We start from the raw sequence: 22,139 nt of genomic DNA, 5'->3' as shown, positions 1-22,139 counted from the left end.
TAGAGATCCTGGTTCGAATCCAGGCTCTGTTGTAGCCGGTTGCGACCGGGAGACCCATGGGGCGGCGCACAATTGGCCCAGCGTCGTCCAGGGTAGGGGAGGGAATGGCCGGGTGTAGCTCAGTTGGTAGAGCATGGCGTTTGCAACGCCAGGGTTCTGGGTTCGTTTCCCACGGGGGGCCAGTATGAAAAATAAATAAAAATAATGTATGCACTCACTAACTGTAAGTCGCTCTGGATAAGAGCGTCTGCTAAATGACTAAAATGTAAAAATGTAGCGTACTAGGTTAAGTGTAAAACCTCGAACTCTAATGCCCTCTGGTGGCATTTTCTAAACTATGTATAAATATTATATACTACTCTCAAAGTACATTTAGGTTTTAAAACTATAAGTCCTACCAACATATGCTTAGTACTGTTAGGAAGGTAAGGACTGTGTGGGGGGGTGGGGTTCTCTTCAGAAAGACAACTCTCCCAACAAATCACGATTTTGGGTAGGTGGGGCTTAAAATGCTGGTGGAAATTGTGCTCCTGTTTAGCTAGGCCAGGGCAAGAAGCGACCCATTTCCGACTCGTCCTCTGACCCGACTGATGCTGGAACTTCTACAGATGTTTTAAGATGGGTTTTGTCTAGATGGTATACAGCTTTTGTCAGAATTGACTTTTTGTAGCAGGTTAGGAGAATTAACGTAGCAGGTTAGGAAAAGGGTTAGGGTTAGCTAAAATGCAACTTTTTGAAGTCAATTTGACATAAACGGTATCCCATCTAGACATGACCATTAATCCGGAGCATTGGTACATTGCCGGAAGCAATCCGTCTGTCTAGAGAGGATATTAGAGAGACTAATAGTTATTATTCTACTTGTAAATTATGTAGGCTACTAGGTTAGCTTGTCAGAACATAATTGACCATTTGTGTATGCTTTGTTATAATTAGGTCATAATTACATTTCCTCAAAAAGATAGGCTATTTGATTAGTCTAGTTATTTACAGTAAGTTAGGCTATTTGTTATTTGAGAAGTTATCCAATTTCAGTTCAGTCACAAAAACATTGCCCAAGGTGCACTGTCATGACAATGTCCAGGTAGCCAGTGACTATGTACACAATGGACAATAACCCAGGTAGCCAGTGATTACGTACACAATGGACATTTTTAAGTGGTATTCAACTCTTCAGAATGACTGTGTATAGTGACTAGTGGGCATGCACAATGTCAACAATGACCTTACAAAGTTGCCTCAGATTCACTTACTCTCATACTGAAACATTACACCATTATGCTTAGCCAATTAGTTCGCCTGTTCAAAGTATTTTATTTGCTGCGTGGATTGCTTGCCTCCAGTCCTCTTCCCTCAGAACTGAACTCTTCCCCACTTCTTAGGTGTGAAGTCATGACAACGTTGGACGACAAGATCCTGGGGGAGAAGCTGCAGTACTACTATAGCAGCAGTGAGGATGAGGAAAGTGACAAGGAGGATGACGATGGGGAGCACAAGACCATCCGCAACCCAGATGTACTGGAGCCTGAGCTAGAATACAGCGCCGACGGCAGCGCCGTCAACACAGGTAACACACACCTGGGGTTTACATTGTTGCGGTGCATACATTTTATGAACACAATTCTTTATTTTTCATGACCGAGATTGAGAAAAATCTGTTCTACACAATACGTTTTTAATTTGAACATTTTGTTGAAGATGCCATGACTATGAAGATGTGTTGAAGACGTGACTATGAAGAAGTGTTGTTGTAGGCAGCTGCATCAATACATTGGCACAGTTGTAGCAAAGTGATGATGATGATGGTGCGTGTGCAGGGCCCAAGGGGGTGATTAATGACTGGAGGAAGTACAAGCAGCTGAAGGTGGAGCAGAAGCAGGAGCAGAAGGAGGAGATGGAGAAACTCATCAAGAAGCTGTCCATGACCTGCCGCTCCGACCTGGATGACGAAGCCGACGCCATTAAACAGAAAGAGATGCAGGACAAGATCCAACACAAGGTGAGTGAAGAATGGGGAGAGAGATACAGAACGCTTTGCAGCATAATAGTTCCGTATACCAATAAGACATACATTTGAGGTGAGGATGCCAACATTTGAATGACACACAAACAAAAAAGAGAAAATGTTAAGATGTAAAATGGAATTGAGTCTCTCAGAAGAGTTGTTATTGAGTGTGTGTCCTCCCCATCCCTCAGATGACCATGCAGGAGTACAACATGCTCCAGGAAGACGAGGACGATGAGGACTTCCTCCAGCAGTACAGGAAGCAGCGCATCGAGGAGATGCGGCGGAAGGTGTTACGCGGTAAGCGCTTCGAGCAGGTCTACGAGCTCAACAGTGGCGAGGAGTTCCTGGAGGCTGTGGACAAGGAGGACAAGGCCTGCCTGGTAATGATCCACATCTACGAGGGCGAGGTGCCTGCCTGCGAGGCCATGATGGGCAGCCTGCTGTGCCTGGCACAGGAATACCCCCTTGTCAAGTTCTGTAGCGTGCGTGGCTCTGTTATCGGCACCAGTGCCCAGTTCAGGGGCAGCGCCTTGCCAGCCCTGCTGGTGTACAAAGGAGGAGACCTGATTGGGAACTTTGTGCGCATCACAGACCAGCTGGGAGAGGATTTCTATGCTGTGGATGTGGAGGCGCTGCTGCAGGAATATGGGCTGCTGCCGGACAAACCTGTCCTTGTCGCTAAGACCATCCGCAACGGAGCCATCACACAGAGCGACGACGACGACTCTGACCTCGACATAGACTAGAGAACTGTCCTGCACATACAGTCGCCAGACTAGAACCCCTATGTACACACACACACACAGTCGACACACTAGAACCCATATGTGTACACACACACACACATACACACACAGTCAACAGACTAGAACCCCTATGTGTATACACACACACAGTCAACAGACTAGAACCCCTACGTACACAGTCGACATGGAGAAGAGCCCCTATGTACTCACACACACTTATAAAGGTGTGTGATGACCTACAACTAAGACTGACTATTGAATGCTCTCAGGACATTCAATAGCGTGGTTTCCACTACCACATTATCTCTGGGCTAGTCAGTGCTTGATAGCGCCAGAGTTGTTTGAAATTGAGAAACTCAACATGCGATTACTTCCCGCAAATACCTTCTGGACAAATGCGACTCTCCCTTTGACGATGGTGTGAATTTTTGTCATGGGCGTAACAGGAAGTAATTGCATGTTGTGGAGTCGCTCAGTTTTAAACGGAGATAGAGCTGTACCATATTGGCAATAACTGCAAAATGCTAATAAAAAAATTAAAACTAATGCAGGGGTATTAAAATCTGAGTCTGGAGGTCCTGAGTAGTGCTGCTCAACCGGTTGACTAGATGGTATGCAGCTAATGTCAGAAGTGACTTTTCCTAGCAGGTTAGGAGAACTTACAAAGTAGGTTAGAAAAATGAACGTAGCAGGTTAGGAGAAGGGTTAGGGTTAGCTAAAATGGAAAGATTTCCCCAACGCCACTCGAACATGCAACTTTTGATGTCACTTTGACATTAGCTGCAGCCCTTCTAGCCATGGGGAAACACTCTTTTCACCCACTTAGATACCGAAGTGACTTTTTCGTAGCAGGTTAGGAGACAGAGGTTAAGGTTAGCGAAAATGCTCTCCTAACCTGTTACGAAAATCACTTTGTATCAAAGTGTTGTGAAAAGAGTGTGTCCCTCTAGCCATGACCTGTTCTACCTGAGAATTATTTGCACCCACCTGGTGTCCCAGGTCTAAATCGGTGCCTGATTCGAGGGAAATAATGAAAAACAGCAGTGGAACTGGCTTCAAGGTCCAGATTTGAATTTGCCTGTGGCTTGTGAAGTTGGTTGATATGATCGACAGGACCTAAAGACCTATACATTCCCTATGCATGATGACCTTTATTCACATAAGTTACATGCTTCATTACATATCTTGTTAGTTTAAATAGTTACATGAATAAACCAAGACTGAGACCTATTATTTGTTTTACACAATGATATGCAGACATTACCCAGTACATGTAATTTTTTTTGTTGTTTAAGCTGTAACTTATTTATTCTTTAATTGTGACAACGCATTGTTTTTTTCTGGTCCAATGTCTCTTATTTGTGCATGTTTATCAAGACTAGCTCACCCTGTAGAAAATTACCTGTCCAAAGGGACATGTTAGTTTTATACCTTTTTATATGTTTGCCCATTTCAAACCTGTTAAAATGATGGATAAAATAAACTTGCTTGATTTGACTTAGGCTACACCTGGTGTCTTTTGGTTAAGGGGTAGTAGGCATTCGCATTGCATGGTGCTTCTTCTGGGGTATGTTAAAAATGGCAATAATACACACCTTTTATCTCAGAAGTTGTTCACCATTTACAATTACTCCTGATTTACTGACAGTGAAGTAGTGAACATTTGAACAACTTGGTGCAAAAATTGTAGCTTGGTTTGTAAGTTTTATTCAGACACTTTTTTTTTTCTGTGACATTTTTGTATATCACTGCAGGGAGACCATGGCTACATTCCGATTCTCCACCCTTTTTCCAAAGTGTGCACATTCACACATCGAATTTGTCATGAATTCAGCAATGGTGGAAACTCTCTCTAGACAATGATTACACCAATCCATTGCTTTTAAAGACATGATTGGAAGTGTGCACACTTTGGGAGAAGGGTGGAGAATCGGGACGCAGCCCATATTGTGTCCAACACAAGTGACTGCACATATTTACAGAAATAGAAAGCTCAAAGCTATGCTAAGCTAACAATATCACATTGTTGGTCTGTTTAAGACAGCTGAAAAATCAATGAGGCATTCATGCATAAAAAAACATTGCCTCGCTGGGGATTTTGTGATTTCCAAATACACTAAAAGTGCATAAATACATTTCACTACATATAGTTCATAGCAGACCAAACAAAGTATCACATTGATTAATTATAATACGATTGAAGGTCTTATTTCAAGACAAGCATTTTAAATGGTCAGTCAATCAGCCAGCAACCCAAATACTGCGGTTTCAAGAGCACCATATTATTATTCTGAAAGAGCTTTCTCTAATCACCAATATGTTCCTTTGCAGATTGCAAAAAGCCCTGTAGACATTGTCCAACCAATGATGACAGCCAATCTAAACCAGTCAATGTAGCCTAAAAAGCTCCCAGCAGGAGGACAGTGATACAGGGGAGCGTTATCAAAAAGAGGGGGGGGTGCACATGGAGAGGACTGGCTGAACCATGGGCGTCATGTCCACACAGAGCACGCTCCAACAGGAGATGGGTCTCTGCACTGATGCCTGCAAGAGAGAAAACAACCTTGATCATTCGTACAGTGACTATGGGCTCAATTCAATCAAACCTGCGTTGTGGTATTTACATAGTAGCTCTTTTTCCCCATGGTCAAATAAAATCACAGACTGATCTTGGGTACTGTAAAAACCTACAACTACTACCAGGTAGACCTCCCTCACGGTAGTTACAGTGCTCAACACAGTGCTCAAAAGTAACTTATGAATATAATGTTACATTTTGGAGTCAAAACCAAAAAATACATTTGAAAATACCCTCAAATTAAAGGTGACATTCAGTACTGTCGCTTCATATTCATCATTCAATCTCAAATCCAAAATCCTGGAGTATAGAGCCAAAACAATTTTAGCTTCACATTCCAAATACATATGTATGCTTCACTTTTCAGAAGTGTCAGCATATATCTCTGCATATTTAAGACTGCATTACATCAAACAAACCACTGAAATCATGGGCTTACATTTATTTGAATGGATATCTTGTCCCAATACAATTATATTTTGCAGTAATGTTGGTGTTCGGTAGAAGAGTTGATGTACAAAAAACCTTGCCTGTGGTATTGGCCCAATGGTTGTAACACCACCTCTGTGACCCAGTTGCTTAATTTAGGCATATGATCAATGTGGACTAACGGCCTATGCCATCTCTTTCCCCTGTTCTCTGAATGCAGTGCCCTTGCTCTAGATCTGTTCATGTATTCACCGCAGATATTTGGCTGGCTATACAGTGTGCAATGGTTAGATTTGCAGAGGAGAGAGGAAAGGAGAAACCAGATTGGTTACTGACCATGTTCTGACCATTCATCCCAGAGATGCTGAATATCCTCGTCATGCTCATGGTTAGGGTCTGTATCCAAAACACAAAATAATTATGCTTATTATACCAAGTTAAAATGCACTCTGGAAACAGATGTAACGTCAGTCAATAACTCTAGTAACTGTGCAATATATAGTGTGTTAAATTCCCTAATCTTGAAAATCCTACTTTGATCATCTACATGAAATTCAATTTCACATATTTAATTATGTTCTAATGTATGATCAGCACAAATACTTCAGAAACTCTATTTCAGTGTCGGAGAGGGTGCCAAGGAGAGAAAATAAATGTTGTATCTGCAGAGAGGAGCGTGGAAAAGGAGATGAACGCCTGGACCAAAAATGTAACATGAGGTTAAAGAAGTACAGAGTTAGAGGAAAAATAGGGATGGAACACAAAATATGAGTAAACTGAGGCAACAGGAAAGAGAAAATTAGAGGTAGAGCTAGAAACGCATTGAGTAAAGGAGAGGAGAGCTGACCGTTGGAATGGTGCCACAGCAGCTGTTTGAGCTCTCTGAGGGCCTGAGTGAGGTTCTCCAGCTGGTCGTGGAGATGGATGTTCTCCTCGATGAGAGCATGGATGGTGTCCTGCAGCTCAAAGCCTCGGCCCTGCAGGATCAGTAGTGCCAGAGGCAGAAACAGCACTAGCCTGGGTCCCTTCATCCTCATCATACCGACCACAGAGTTGTTTCCCCAATACACACAAACCATTGGAGCTTCATCCTCAGCAAAAATGTAACATTCTGTAACATTCAAATCCCATAGATGCCATGTATCTCACTTCACCACTGAAACATCCTTTAACTTTGGATACTTGTATCTTATAGCAGGGGGAGGTGACACATTTTTTTTTCACAAAGCCGGAGGTGGAAACTCGGCTGAGCTACTTTCAAATGAATCAATCCAATGTTTCCACGCTGTTGATTAGAGCTAGTGACAGCAGTGCCTGAGTTCTGCTGCTCTCCATTAGGAAATGAAACACCAAACTGCAAACAATGTTACATTTTAACCTCCTTCACATGCTCCAAATCACGTCAGAGGTCCTGTTCATGAAAAGCAAGATTTACATCATAGGAGTGTCAAAACATATTTATTTGCATGGGACTGTAGGTAATCAATAGCAATACACATGGGGATGGCCACAATTTGATTTTTTATTAGGTGCAACCCCTTTGGTTACATGCTCTGGTGAACAGCAGCCATTCGAGTCAAGGGACAGGACCTGTGCTGTGGGTTTGAACCAGATGGAATGAATCAGAAACATAGGCTTCTCCAAAACAGGGGATGTTGCACAGCTCCATTTAAATTAGGTCAGCCCAAATAAACCAATTACACCCATCAGATGCCAGTCTAATCAGTACCATTAGGATGAAATAAAAGTGTTTCTAGGAACCCCATCAAACACATGATGTACAGTGGTGTTATAGCCCCAGGGGTTAAAGCCAAAAATCCCATGACTGAAATATCGCCCTTTACATTCATACCCGTGTACGGGTTGAAAATGGCAGATTTGGGCACAGATAAACGTCTAAATTGGAACACAGTGACTGTACAGTAATATGCTATTCAGAGGCATATTCCTGTAAAGCTTAGAGCGGATCTCATGTTAAATACTGTTGAAGTAATATGGCTACAGGTTCACCTGCCTCACCTAAAGCCAATTTTTGTGGGAAGCATGCTATAGACCAAGTGCTAAATGTCAGTATCTGGATAATATGTGTGAAATTCTTGATAATGTATGTGATATCAACAGAGAGGTATATTTTCTGGGTGACCTTAATATTGACTGGCTTTCATCAAGCTGCCCACTCAAGAGAAAGCTTCAAACTGTAACCAGTGCCTGCAACCTGGTTCAGGTTATCAGTCAACCTACCAGGGTATTTACAAACAGCACAGGAATTAAATCATCAACATGTATTGATCACATATTTACTAATGCTGCAGAAATCTGCTTTAAAGCAGTATCCAAATCCATCAGATGTAGTGATCACAATATAGTAGCCATATCTAGGAAAACCAAAGTTCCAAAGGCTGGGCCTAATATAGTGTAATAGGTAATACAATAAGTTTGGTTTTCCTTTCTTGATGATGTAAAGAATATTTGCTGGTCTGTGGTGTATAATGAGGAGCAACCAGACGCTGCACTTGACACATTTATGAAATTGCTTATTCCAGTTACTAATAAGCATGCACTCATTAAGAAAATGACTGTAAAAACTGTTAAATCCCCGTGGATTAATGAGAAATTGAAAAATGGTATGGTTGAGAGGGATGAGGCAAAAGGAATAGAAAATAAGTCTGGCTGCACAACCAATTGGCAAAGTTACTGCAAATTGAGAAATCATTGACTAAACTGAATAAAAAGCTGAAGAAACTATACTATGAAACAAAGATAAATTATATAAAGATTGATAGTAAAACGCTTTGGAGCACCTCAGCTCCATAATTAATTGAATCAGATGGCTCATTCATCACAAAACCCGCTGATATTGCCAACACCTTTAATTATTTTTTCATGAGCAAGATTAGCAAATTTAGGCATGACATGCCAGCAACAAATGCTGCCACTACACATTCAAGTATAACGGACTAAATTATGAAAGACAAGCATTGTAATTTAGAATTCCCGAAAAGTGAGTGTGGAAGAGTGTATGGTCCCGTGTAGCTCAGTTGGTAGAGCATGGTGCTTGCAACGCCAGGGTTGTGGGTTCGATTCCCACGGGGGGCCAGTATAAAAATAGAAATGTATGCACTCACTAAAACTGTAAGTTGCTCTGGATAAAAGCGTCTGCTAGATGACTAAAATGAAGAGGTAAAAAATATGTTGTTTTCTATCAATAATGACAAGCCATCTGGATCTGACAACTTGGATGGAAAATGACTGAGGATAATAGCAGACGATATTGCTGCTCCTGTTTGCCATATCTTCAATCTAAGACTACAACAAAGTGTGTGTCCTCAGGCCTGGAGGGAAGCAAAAGTCGTTCCACTACCCAAGAAAAGTAAAGCCCCCTTCACTGGCTCAAACAGCTGACCAATCAGCCTGTTACCAACCCTTAGTAAACTTTTGGAAAAGATTGTGTTTGAACAAATACAATACTATTGTACAGTTGACAACAGACTTTCAGCACATTTATACCCAGATAGCAAAAAATATCCCCCTACTTGCTATTTCCCGCTTTCGCTATGCCCAAGGCTATAAACTCCTACCGCCAGCAGGTAACCCACTCAACGTTTTGAAATACCGAATATACACTAGTGGCACACTTTTAGTAAAAAGATAGATGGAGCACCAATTAGCTGGTCAGGATATTGAATCATGGAGAGCAATTCATGTTGTCGATGTAAAAACTTGTCGGAGACAGACCTCGTTCCACCTCATGAAGCTGGTTGAGCGAATGCCAAGAGCGTGCAAAGCTGTCATCAAGGCAAAGGGTGGCTACTTTGAAGTATCTAAAATCTAAAATATATTTTGATTTATTTAACACTTTTTTGGTTACTACCTGATTCCATATGTGTTATTTCATAGTTTTGATGTCTTCACTATTATTCTACAATGTAAAAAATAGTAAAAATAAAGACAAACCCTTGTGTGGTGTAACTGTTGTGACTTGCTTGTTTAGTTTCAGATTTCAGGATTCTATTATTGGGCCGCTAACCTTAGGATCATTCAGTACTGGTTGCAGAGCAGAGTAATATTCCCACCCCCACTTGGCTGGAGATGGAGGCTGGCTCGCCTACACCGGGCATCACTGTCCTCCTCGCTCACTCCTCTATTACAGGCCCTTACTCCTCCTTCACCAACAATACATGTGTCAAAACAACATTGAAGATCTGGGAATCAATTAGCGCCACTTTGGGTTTCAAACAACCTCTTCCTTGGCTCCGTAGCCTCAAACCCAGCTTTTCCCATCGATGATTGACGGTAGGCTTTCTCAACATGGGTCGAATCTCGGTATTAGAAGATTCAGAGATCTGTATACTAACAATACATTTAGTACGTTTCAACAACTATCAACTAAATTTGGTCTCCCCAGACATCACTTTTTTTAGATTCTTACAAGTCCGGAGTTACATCCGCAGCATAGATCCAGGATTCCCCAACCTTTCTAGTGGAACACAGTTCGACACATTTCTCACCCTCTTCCTAATCAGAAAGGCACAATGTCAATAATCTATAGTCAAATTTGCTCACTACAAGCCATCTCATTAAACAATATCAAATCCTCTTGGGAGGAGGAACTGGGTGAGGAAATATCTGATGAACTATGGGAAGAGGCACCTCAAAAGGGTACATAGCTCTTCTATTTGCAGCCTCACACGGATTCTCATCCAATGCAAACTCATTCATAGGGCTCACTGGACCAAAGCAAGACTATCAAAAATTTACAAGGATGTGAACCCTAATTGTGTTCGATGTAACCAGTCCCCTGCTAATCATGTGCACATGTTTTGGTGCTGCCCATCTCTTGTTGGTTTCTGGAAAGACATCTTTAACACACTCTCAGAATTAAGCGGCACACAGATCGAGCCAGACCCTCTCATTGCATTATTTGGAGTTTCCCTTACCCACAATACAATTGACCAAAATGAATAAGGATGTAATTGCCTTTGTCACGTTGTTAGCGAGACGATTAATTTTACTTAGATGGAAATCCTCTGCAGCCCCTTTCTCATGCTCTTTTGATTAAATCTATTTTTGAATTGCATAAAGTTGGAGAAAATAAAACAGACACTCAATGGGTCTGTAGACAAATTTTTATGCAAAGTGGGCTCCCTTCTTTTCTTATGTCAAAAGAATACATTTCCCTGCAGTTCCAGAGTGATGTATATTTATATATTGGTGATGTAAGAAGCCTGGTATGTGCATATATTGACATCTCGGATGTTAAGGACGGTAATAACTGTGCTAGCTGACCTATAACAACTGGATCAAAACAGATATTCTTTTTTTTTTTTTTTTTTTTTTTGTGTTTTATCTTATTTATGTACTTAATGTCTATTTTTTTCTTTCATGTCTGTCTCTCCATGTTTTGCTGTATTGATGTCTTCAAATTGTTGTTCCATATTCATACCAAATAACTTTCAAGTGTAATTACTTACTAAATGCTGGTACTGAAAATTCAATAAACAAAGTATATAAAAAAAAAAAAATAAAGACAAACCCTTGCATGAGTAGGTGTGTCCAAACTTGTGACTGATACTCTATATATATATATATATATTGTCATGAGCCCTCTCACTCCACCGGGTTACCACCTTAATTGGTTTCCACTATCTTCCACTCTGCTCACCTCCCTCTCTCTACTCAGCCTAACTAGCTCCACCTGTCCCTGCTCTGCTCGGCTCTAATTACTCTGCCAGCTGCGCTGCATTACCCACTAACCTCTCCCAGTATTTAAGGCCCTGTCTTTCAGCTCTCCGGTGTCAGATCGCCTGCAAAGCTCACACCCGGAACCTGTTTGCTCGCGCTTCTGGCTCACCCTGGTTTTGTGACCCCGACCTGCCTGGTTTTTGGATACTCTTCTGCCTCAGGAGATCCAGACCTGCTTCTGCCATTACGACTTCTGACTACTCTTCAATCCCGGTAACTCTGACCAGCCTTCTGCCTTGCTACTACGTATTTTGGATTTCTAGAACTGTACTGCTGCCTGGTTTCATTCCGCCTCGTTAGTCTGTGTTTCCTCCCCCCAGGACTTCTGACCACCAACCACCGAGCGCCATCGGACGATCGCGCCACTGGGGGAGGCACAGACCCAGCACATCGGACGGGATAACCCCTGGAGCCTTCACTCACTCCCACATCCCTTTCCCCTTAAGTTTAAATAAACTTTCTGGTGTGACGAATTGTGGTCCTCTTTGTCGTCTGTCTGAATCGTGACAGTACGATCTGACCATCATGGACCCAGCGCACACTTCCCCGACATGGAAACCGAAGAACCTGAGCAACCCACCGCCATGCTACGCCTGGAACACACTGAGAGAGAGCTAGGCCGCATGAGCGGCGACATCACCTCTCTGCTTCAGGCCGGCTACCAACAGCATCAGCAGTTCCAGCAGCACCAGCAGCAGTCCCAGCAGCAGCAACAACAACTCGCCATGATCATTCAACTCCTCACCAACCTGACCCCAGCCAGTCTGCCCACCAGCCCTGCCCCGAGTTACCTGCCCCGGTCATTGCAGCCGCTGCCTCGAACCCAAGATTGGAAACCCCGAGCGGTTCAACGGCGATTCAACCCAGGTCCGGCCATTCCTGACTAGCTGCCGACTTCAGTTCTCCCTTGCAGCCAAGGGACCTTCGCCACGGAGGGGGCTAAGGTTGGGTATGCCATCACTCACCTGACGGGCCGAGCTCGACTCTGGGGAACAGCAGAGTTCGAACGTCAAACCCCCGCATGTGCAACCTTCGACCTGTTTGCTGAGGAGATGCTGAAGGTGTTTGACCTGGATTCACCAACCGCAGAGGCGTCTCGTGAACTGTTCAGTATCCGACAAGGCAGACGTACAGTCGCAGACCATTCCATCGACTTCCCGAACCCTGGCTAGACGAAGTTCTTGGAACACACCATCGTTGGTGGACGCGTTTCTTCCATAGTTTGGCTGACTATATCAAGGACGCAGTTGGTCTCCCAGGAACTGCCTTCCACTCTTGATGAAGCCATCGCACTGACTGTCAGGATCGACAGTAGGATACAGACCCGTCGTGCCGTGAGAGGGGGGCGCCAAGGTCCACCTACTACCGGCATTCGGAGAGATCCGACTGGGTTCCTGTCATCTACTGCCACTCACCCAGGTCAGCTTGATCAGTCGAGCCTATGGAGATTGGGCGAGCCTCTCTCACTCCTGCAGAGCGCCAGCGACGCTTCACCTCAAACCTCTGCCTCTATTGTGGAGGTGATGGACATCGTGTGGTAACCTGCCCTTTAAAGGGCCGAAGCTCACCGGGCATAGGGGGAGTCCGGCTGAGTTCAATGACCATCCAGTCCTCCGACCGCAAACCCCTGCTGCAAGTTCACCTCCGCCTCCCTGACTCAACTCACACCCTGGCTGCTCTGGTGGATTCTGGCGCCGAAGCCAACATAATGGACATCAAGCTGGCACGCCAACTGGGACTGGAGAACCTCCGTTTGACACCTCCTATTCCTGCCCGGGCACTGGACGGACACTCCACTCGGATCGGGTCACTCATGTCACGGCCCCGGTCTCGATGGGTCTGTCCGGAAACCATCAAGAAACTATCCAGTTTCACCTGCTCCCCTCTCCAGGCCAACCCCTCATCCTGGGTTACCCATGGCTCCGCCCGGCACAACCCTCAGCTCGACTGGGTGACCGGGGTGATCAGGGAGTGGGGAGAGGACTGCCACCGAACCTGCCTGCTTGCCGCGGCACTACCCCCCTCGGCCAGTACCTACTAACTCCGCTCCTGACCCCTCCAAGGACCCTGTGTCGATTCTGCCAAGTCCCTGCATCGCTGCAGCTCTGACCTGGGCTGTTGAGGAACAGGTGCTGGAGGGCTCTCCGTAACCAGCCAGGTCCCAGCACTTGCCCAGCTGACCGCCTTTTGTCCCCAAGACCTGAGGTCCCAGGTCGCTCAGTGGGGACAGGACTCCCGCCTAGCTTGTCACCCTGGCTCCACCCGCACTTACAACCTGCTCGCCCAGAGGTTCTGGTGGCCCTCTCTGAGGAAGGATGTGCGGGAATTCGCCCAAGCCTGCCCCATCTGCAACCAACACAAGTCGTCCTGCCAGCCCCCAGCCGGATTGCTGCAGCCCCTGCCTGTGCCCAGGAGTCCGCTGGTCCCTGCTGCGCCTTGTCCTCCTCCTCCACGGCTCGTCGAAGGTGGTCTGGCTTTACACCGTCCGCCGCCTGCTTCGGTCCAGACGGAGGGGTAGGGGTCTCCAGTACCTCATTGACTGGGAGGGCTATGGACCTGAGGAAAGGACCTGGGTGCCAGCTAGCCGGATTGTGGATAGGACTCTCATCACCGCTTCACCAACGGCATCCTGATCAACCTGCAATCCGTAGGGGCCGCCCCAGAGGGGTCCCTAACCGTCCGGCCCGCTCGGCTTCCTGTCCTGTGCCTGACCCTGTCTCGGGACCTGTCCCATCTCCCGACCACGGCCCTCCGGCTTCCTCCGAGGATGAGGACGTTCACTGACCGCTCGGAGGAGTTCTCAGCCCTCCTCCGGCTCCCCCTCCTCCCGCCCGGCGTGGTGTTGCTCTTGGGACTTCTGGGGCCGTCCCTTGGGGGGGTTCTGTCATGAGCCCTCTCACTCCACCGGGTTACCACCTTAATTGGTTTCACTATCTTCCACTCTGCTCACCTCCCTCTCTCTACTCAGCCTAACTAGCTCCACCTGTCCCTGCTCTGCTCGGCTCTAATTACTCTGCCAGCTGCGCTGCATTACCCACTAACCTCTCCCAGTATTTAAGGCCCCTGTCTTTCAGCTCTCCGGTGTCAGATCGTCTGCAAAGCTCACACCCGAACCTGTTTGCTCGCGCTTCTGGCTCACCCTGGTTTTGTGACCCCCGGACCTGCCTGGTTTTTGGATACTCTTCTGCCTCAGGAGATCCAGACCTGCTTCTGCCATTACTTCTGACTACTCTTCAATCCCGTAACTCTGACCAGCCTTCTGCCTTGCTACTACGTATTTTGGATTTCCCTTGAACTGTACTGCTGCCTGGTTTCATTCCGCCTCGTTAGTGTCTGTGTTTCCTCCCCCAGGACTTCTGGACCACCAACCACCGGCGTCATCGGGACGCATCGCTGCCACTGGGGGAGGCACAGACCCAGCACATCGGACGGGATAACCCCTGGAGCCTTCACTCACTCCCTACATCCCTTTCCCCTTAAGTTTAAATAAACTTTCTGGTGTGACGCAATTGTGGTCCTCTTGTCGTCTGTCTGAATCGTGACATATATACTGTATATATATAGTGTATATACACTGCTCAAAAAAATAAAGGGAACACTTAAACAACACATCCTTAAACAACACATCCTAGATCTGAATGAAAAATACTTTTTTCTTTACATAGTTGAATGTGCTGACAACAAAATCACACAAAAAGTATCAATGGAAATCAAATGTATTAACCCATGGAGGTCTGGATTTGGAGTCACCCTCAAAATTAAAGTGGAAAACCACACTACAGGCTGATCCAACTTTGATGTAATGTCCTTAAAACAAGTCAAAATGAGGCTCAGTAATGTGGCCTCCACGTGCCTGTATGACCTCCCTACAACGCCTGGGCATGCTCCTGATGAGGTGGCGGATGATCTCCTGAGGGATCTCCTCCCAGATCTGGACTAAAGCATCTGCCAACTCCTGGACAGTCTGTGGTGCAACGTGGCGTTGGTGGATGGAGCGAGACATGATGTCCCAGATGTGCTCAATTGGATTCAGGTCTGGGGAACGGGCGGTCCATAGCATCAATGCCTTCCTCTTGCAGGAACTGCTGACACACTCCAGCCACATGAGGTCTAGCATTGTCTTGCATTAGGAGGAACCCAGGGCCAACCGCACCAGCATATGGTCTCACAAGGGGTCTGAGGATCTCATCTCGGTACCTAATGGCAGTCAGGTTACCTCTGGCGAGCACATGGAGGGCTGTGCGGCCCCCCAAAGAAATGCCACCCCACACCATGACTGACCCACCGCCAAACCGGTCATGCTGGAGGATGTTGCAGGCAGCAGAACTTTCTCCACGGCATCTCCAGACTCTGTCACGTCTGTCACATGTGCTCAGTGTGAACCTGCTTTCATCTGTGAAGAGCACAGGGCGCCAGTGGCGAATTTGCCAATCTTGTTGTTCTCTGGCAAATGCCAACGTCCTGCACGGTGTTGGGCTGTAAGCACAACCCCCACCTGTGGACGTCGGGCCCTCATACCACCCTCATGGAGTCTGTTTCTGACCGTTTGAGCAGACACATGCACATTTGTGGCCTGCTGGAGGTCATTTTGCAGGGCTCTGGCAGTGCTCCTCCTGCTCCTCCTTGCACAAAGGCGGAGGTAGCGGTCCTGCTGCTGGGTTGTTGCCCTCCTACAGCCTCCTCCACGTCTCCTGATGTACTGGCATGTCTCCTGGTAGCGCCTCCATGCTCTGGACACTACGCTGATAGACACAGCAAACCTTCTTGCCACAGCTCAGCATTGATGTGCCATCCTGGATGAGCTGCACTACCTGAGCCACTTGTGTGGGTTGTAGACTCCGTCTCATGCTACCACTAGAGTGAAAGCACCGCCAGCACTCAAAAGTGACCAAAACATCAGCCAGGAAGCATAGGAACTGAGAAGTGGTCTGTGGTCACCACCTGCAGAACGACTTCTTTATTGGGGGTGTCTTGCTAATTGCCTATAATTTCCACCTGTTGTCTATTCCATTTGCACAACAGCATGTGAAATATATTTTCAATCAGTGTTGCTTCCTAAGTGGACAGTTTGATTTCACAGAAGTGTGATTGACTTGGAGTTACATTGTGTTGTTTATGTGTTCCCTTAATTTTTTTTTGAGCAGTGTATATATACAGTTGAAATCGGAAGTTTATGTACACTTAAGTTGGAGTCATTAAAACTTGTTTTTCAACCACTCCACAAATGTCTTGTTAACAAACTATAGTTTTGGCAAGTCGGTTAGGACATCTACTTTGTGCATGACACAAGTAATTTTTCCAACAATTGTTTACAGACAGATTATTTCACTTATAATTCACTGTATCACAATTCCAGTGGGTCAGAAGTTTACATACACTAAGTTGACTGTGCCTTTAAACAGCTTGGAAAATTCCAGAAAATGATGTCATCGCTTTAGAAGCTTCTGATAGGCTAATTGACATCATTTGAGTCAAATGGAGGTGTACCTGTGGATGTATTTCAAGGCCTACCTTCAAACTCAGTGCCTCTTTGCTTGACATCATGGGAAAATCAAAAGAAATCAGCCAAGACCTCAGATTTTTTTTTTTACAAACGCCTGAAGGTACGACGTTCATCTGTACAAACAATAGTACGCAAGTATAAACACCATGGGACCACGCAGCCGTCATACCGCTCAGGAAGGAGACGCGTTCTGTCTCCTAGAGATGAACGTACTTTGATGCGAAAAGTGAAAATACATCCCAGAACAACAGCAAAGGACCTTGTGAAGATGCTGGAGGAAACAGGTACAAAAGTATCTATATCCACAGTAAAACGAGTCCTATATCGACATAACCTGAAAGGCCGCTCAGCAAGGAAGAAGCCACTGCTCCAAAACCGCCATAAATCAGCCAGACTACGGTTTGCAACTGCACATGGGGACAAAGATCGTACTTTTTGGAGAAATGTCTCTGGTCTGATGAAACAAAAATAGAACTGTTTGGCCATAATGACCATCGTTATGTTTGGAGGAAAAAGGGGGTACTTATAAGCAGAAGAACACCATCCCAACCGTGAAGACAAAAGATCAGGGGAGAGCGCAAACGCAGTCCCCCTCTACCACAAATTATGCAGTCGAGATTCCCACATTTGGGGAATTTGCAGGGGTCAGCACGGCCGGAGTGTCGTGATCAAGGTGTCTCCCCTGCCAGTAAGTATAAGTTGGAATTGTGCCAAGCATTGTGTGTCCACTGTGGTGCTTAGGAGCATTGGTCTTGGGCCTCCCACAGGACGGAGTGCCCTGCAAAAGGGTGAGGCAAAAAATTCTGCTGAGAGCTTCATCTAGAGTTCCAGTGGCCCCTGGTAGAGAAACAGGGAAAAACAGAGAGAATAAGCTTAGATCACCTGGTATTCCCAGGTGGTCTCCCATCCAAGTACTAACCAGTCCTGATCCTGCTTAGCGTCTGAGGTCAGGCGTGTTCAGGGTCGTATGGCCATAAGCTAAAGCAGGGGAGGAACAGAGGCTTCTTATGGATGTCATCAGCCTCCTCCTTCAAAGAGGTGGCACGTCCTGATTTAAAAACCAATTGACTTGATTTTTATTTCATTAAGTATATTCGTCACTTTGTCATTTGGATCACTTTCAGAGATTCGTGGAGGGCCTTTATCATCACACCCTCCCCCACAACGGCACCGCAGTAGTCCCACGGCTGGAATGACCCTGCCAGGATGGACGGTGGTTGGGCTTGGCCCCATTTGATCTCATACTTACCTGGCAGGGGAGACACCTTGATCAAGAAGGAGGTTGAGGCTCCGGGGTCGAGGCGCCGCCATTGCACTCCGGCTGTGCTGACCCCTGCGAATTCCCCAAATGTTGGAATCTCGACTGCGTAAGTTGCGGTAGTGGGGGACTGCGTTCGCGCTCTCCCCTGATCTTTGGTCTTCAAAGAAAGGATTGGAATCTGACTGAAAGTAGGAGGGCGTTGACATCTCAGGTCACCCTTACACAGCAGCATCACATATGAGCATTGTGTGTCCACACTGTGGCGCTGTGGAGCATTGGTCTTGGGCCTCCCAGAGGACGGAGTACCCAGCAAAAAGGTGAAGCTAAATGTTCTGCTGAGAGCTTCATCTGGAGTTCCAGTGTCATTCCATTGGCCCTGCTAGAGAAACAGGGAAAAACAGAGATGAAAAGCTTAGATCACCTGGTATTCCCAGGCGATCTCCCATCCAAGTACTAATCAGTCCTGATCCTGCTTAGCGTCTGAGATCAGGCATGTTCAAGGTGGTATGGCCATAAGCCAAGGAAGGGGAGGATAAGAGGTCTATTATGGATGTCGTCAGCCCCCTCCATCAAATATTTGACACGTCCTGATTTAATGAACAATTGACTTGATTTTTATTTTATTAAGTATATTTGTCACTTTGTCACTTGGATCACTTTCAGAGATTCGGGAGTGCCTTTGTCATCACACCCTCCCCCACAACGGCACCGCAGTGGTCCCATGGTCGGAATGGATGGTGGTTGGGCTTGGCCCCATTCCAACTCATAGTTACCTGGCAGGGGAGACACCTTGATCAAGAAGGAGGTTCACCCAGGTCGAGTCTCCGCCATTGCGCTCCGGCTGTGCTGTTCGCTTAATTTTTTATAATATACTGAACAAAAATATAAATGCAACATGCAACAATTTTACTGAGTTACAGTTCATATTAGGCCCTTATCTATGGATTTCACGACTGGGCAGGGGCACAGCCAATCAGAATGAGTTCTTCACCTCAAAAGGGCTTTATTACAGACATAAATACTCTTCAGCTTCTTGTCAGGTGGATGGATTATCTTGGCAAATTAGAAATTCTCACTAACAGAGAAATAAACAAATGTATGCACAGAAAAAGCTCATAAAACATGGGACCAACACTTTACATGTTGCGTTTATATTTTTGTTCAGTATATATTACACTTGTTTTTGTTTTAAAGATGAGTATTTCATTGCATGGCCTCTAAAGGCACATTTAAAAGTGTCCCATACAATAAGGGGACCTGCTGTACCTACAGTGGGGAGAACAAGTATTTGATACACTGCCGATATTGCAGGTTTTCCTACTTACAAAGCATGTAGAGGTCTGTAATTTTTATCATAGGTACACTTCAACTAAAGAGAGACGGAATCTAAAACAAAAATACAGAAAATCACATTGTATGATTTTTAAGTAATTCATTTGCATTTTATTGCATGACATAAGTATTTGATACATCAGAAAAGCAGAACTTAATATTTGGTACAGAAACCTTTGTTTGCAATTACAGAGATCATACGTTTCCTGTAGGTTTTGACCAGGTTTGCACACACTGCAGGAGGGATTTTAGCCCACTCCTCCATAAGGACCTTCTCCAGATCCTTCAGTTTTCGGGGCTGTCGCTGGGCAATACGGACTTTCAGCTCCCTCCAAAGATTTTCTATTGGGTTCAGGTCTGGAGACTGGCTAGGCCACTCCAGGACCTTGAGATGCTTCTTACGGAGCCACTCCTTAGTTGCCCTGTCTGTGTGTTTCGGGTCGTTGTCATGCTGGAAGACCCAGCAACGACCCATCTTCAATGCTCTTACTGAGGGAAGGAGGTTGTTGGCCAAGATCTCGCGATACATGGCCCCATCCATCCTCCCCTCAATACGGTGCAGTCGTCCTGTCCCCTTTGCAGAAAAGCATCCCCAAAGAATGATGTTTCCACCTCCATGCTTCACGGTTGGGATGGTGTTCTTGGGGTTGTACTCATCCTTCTTCTTCCTCCAAACACGGCGAGTTGAGTTTAGACCAAAAAGCTATATTTTTGTCTCATCAGACCACATGACCTTCTCCCATTCCTCCTCTGGATCATCCAGATGGTCATTGGCAAACTTCAGACGGGCCTGGACATGCGCTGGCTTGAGCAGGGGGACCTTGCGTGCGCTGCAGGATTTTAATCCATGACGGCGTAGTGTGTTACTAATGGTTTTCTTTGAGACTGTGGTCCCAGCTCTCTTCAGGTCATTGACCAGGTCCTGCCGTGTAGTTCTGGGCTGATCCCTCACCTTCCTCATGATCATTGATGCCCCACGAGGTGAGATCTTGCATGGAGCCCCAGACCGAGTGTGATTGACAGTCATCTTGAACTTCTTCCATTTCCTAATAATTGCACCAACAGTTGTTGCCTTCTCACCAAGCTGCTTGCCTATTGTCCTGTAGCCCATCCCAGCCTTCTGCAGGTCTACAATTGTATCCCTGATGTCCTTACACAGCTCTCTGATCTTGGCCATTGTGGAGCGGTTGGAGTCTGTTTAATTGAGTGTGTGGACAGGTGTCTTTTATACAGGTAACAAGTTCAAACAGGTGCAGTTAATACAGGTAATGATTGGAGAACAGGAGGGCTTCTTAAAGAAAAACTAACAGGTCTGTGAGAGCCGGAATTCTTACTGGTTGGTAGGTGATCAAATACTTATGTCATGCAATAAAATGCAAATTAATTACTTAAAAATCATACAATGTGATTTTCTGGATTTTTGTTTTAGATACCGTCTCTCACAGTTGAAGTGTACCTATGATAAAAATTACAGACCTCTACATGCTTTGTAAGTAAGAAAACCTGCAAAATCGGCAGTGTATCAAATACTTGTTCTCCCCACTGTATGTTATGTAGGAAAAAGTCAGTTATAAATTCTTCTGTCTTGGTTAAAAACAATTTGTCATCCAGTAGGCTTTGATTAAATTTGCAATATCCTCTCCCTCGCGGAAATTCTGTAAGAGTAATGTTTATACCAATTATTTGATGATCCGACCAAATTCTGTCCCCTATCAACACTCTTAACTTTTGGTGTCAGCAAAAATGACATAAGAAAGTAGTCAAGAAGACTAGCTTGATTGAGCCTCCGCCATGAATATTTCACTAGGTCAGGATTTTTAAGTCTATCCATAATATTTATAATTTCCTTAAGTGCATTAGGGTGATAGTTTGTAGTGTGATTTCCTTTACGGTCCATTGAGGTACTTAAAACCGTATTATAATCTCCCACCATAATAAAGAGTCATGTATTGCCTGTAAGCGCGATAAATTATTGTGTGGATCATCATTATTTGGATCATATAGATCAATAAGCCAAATCTGTTTTTGCACCAATAGCATATTTAAAAGGATCACCTTCCTTGCGGATCTGTTTGAACAGTTTGCACATTCAGATCAAAATTTCCTGTAAACAATAGATATCATATTCATTCTCTTTTAGCCAGGTAAAGACTGATCGTCTTTTCTTATTATCTTCTAAGCCATTACAATTATAACTAGCTATACTTATTAGCACCACTTACCATAATGAGATAAATGTTTTGATTATACTTACTATAATATGTTTGTAAACTTACCATTAAGAAGTACCATGATATTTGAGTGTCCATATAGCTGTACAATTATATTTTCAATGTTAAGCATACTGTAGCTAAGACTAAGTAAACCTCTAATTGTCCACCAATATTCCACCTGCTAAAACCTCCCCCCATCCCAAGTTGGGTTGTCATTCCAGTGATTGGCTGATCATCCATGTACACATGGATCCTAGGGCCTTTAAGAGATAATGGCCATTCATTTAAAAAGAGCACATGGTGCCACCTACAGTACAGAACCAGATC

General features: G+C 45.1%; 1 protein-coding gene, 1 non-coding gene and 2 pseudogenes across 2 annotated transcripts; 3 read left to right on the top strand and 1 right to left on the bottom strand.

Moving 5' to 3' along the window:
- The first annotated feature begins 1,351 nt into the window (after window positions 1-1,351).
- pdcl (phosducin-like) lies at window positions 1,352-4,251 on the top strand. Its single transcript, XM_045225412.1, has 3 exons — window positions 1,352-1,567; window positions 1,818-1,999; window positions 2,197-4,251. The coding sequence occupies exons 1-3, from the start codon at window positions 1,393-1,395 to the stop codon at window positions 2,752-2,754; spliced, it is 915 nt and encodes a 304-aa protein (XP_045081347.1). The 5' UTR covers window positions 1,352-1,392; the 3' UTR covers window positions 2,755-4,251.
- Window positions 4,252-17,572: 13,321 nt separating this feature from the next.
- Window positions 17,573-17,702, bottom strand: LOC121583696 (annotated as a pseudogene).
- A 545-nt stretch (window positions 17,703-18,247) lies between these two features.
- LOC121583695 lies at window positions 18,248-18,415 on the top strand. The gene has a single exon (XR_006003560.1). It is a non-coding gene; the product is annotated as a U1 spliceosomal RNA (small nuclear RNA).
- Window positions 18,416-19,032: 617 nt separating this feature from the next.
- Window positions 19,033-19,166, top strand: LOC121583697 (annotated as a pseudogene).
- Window positions 19,167-22,139: the final 2,973 nt, after the last annotated feature.

The sequence above is a fragment of the Coregonus clupeaformis genome, chromosome 15 (assembly GCF_020615455.1).
Source record: "Coregonus clupeaformis isolate EN_2021a chromosome 15, ASM2061545v1, whole genome shotgun sequence".
Classification (NCBI taxonomy): Eukaryota; Metazoa; Chordata; class Actinopteri; order Salmoniformes; family Salmonidae; genus Coregonus; species Coregonus clupeaformis.
The sequence above is the reverse complement of the archived record's forward strand: the minus strand, read 5'-3'. Positions and strand labels throughout refer to the sequence as shown.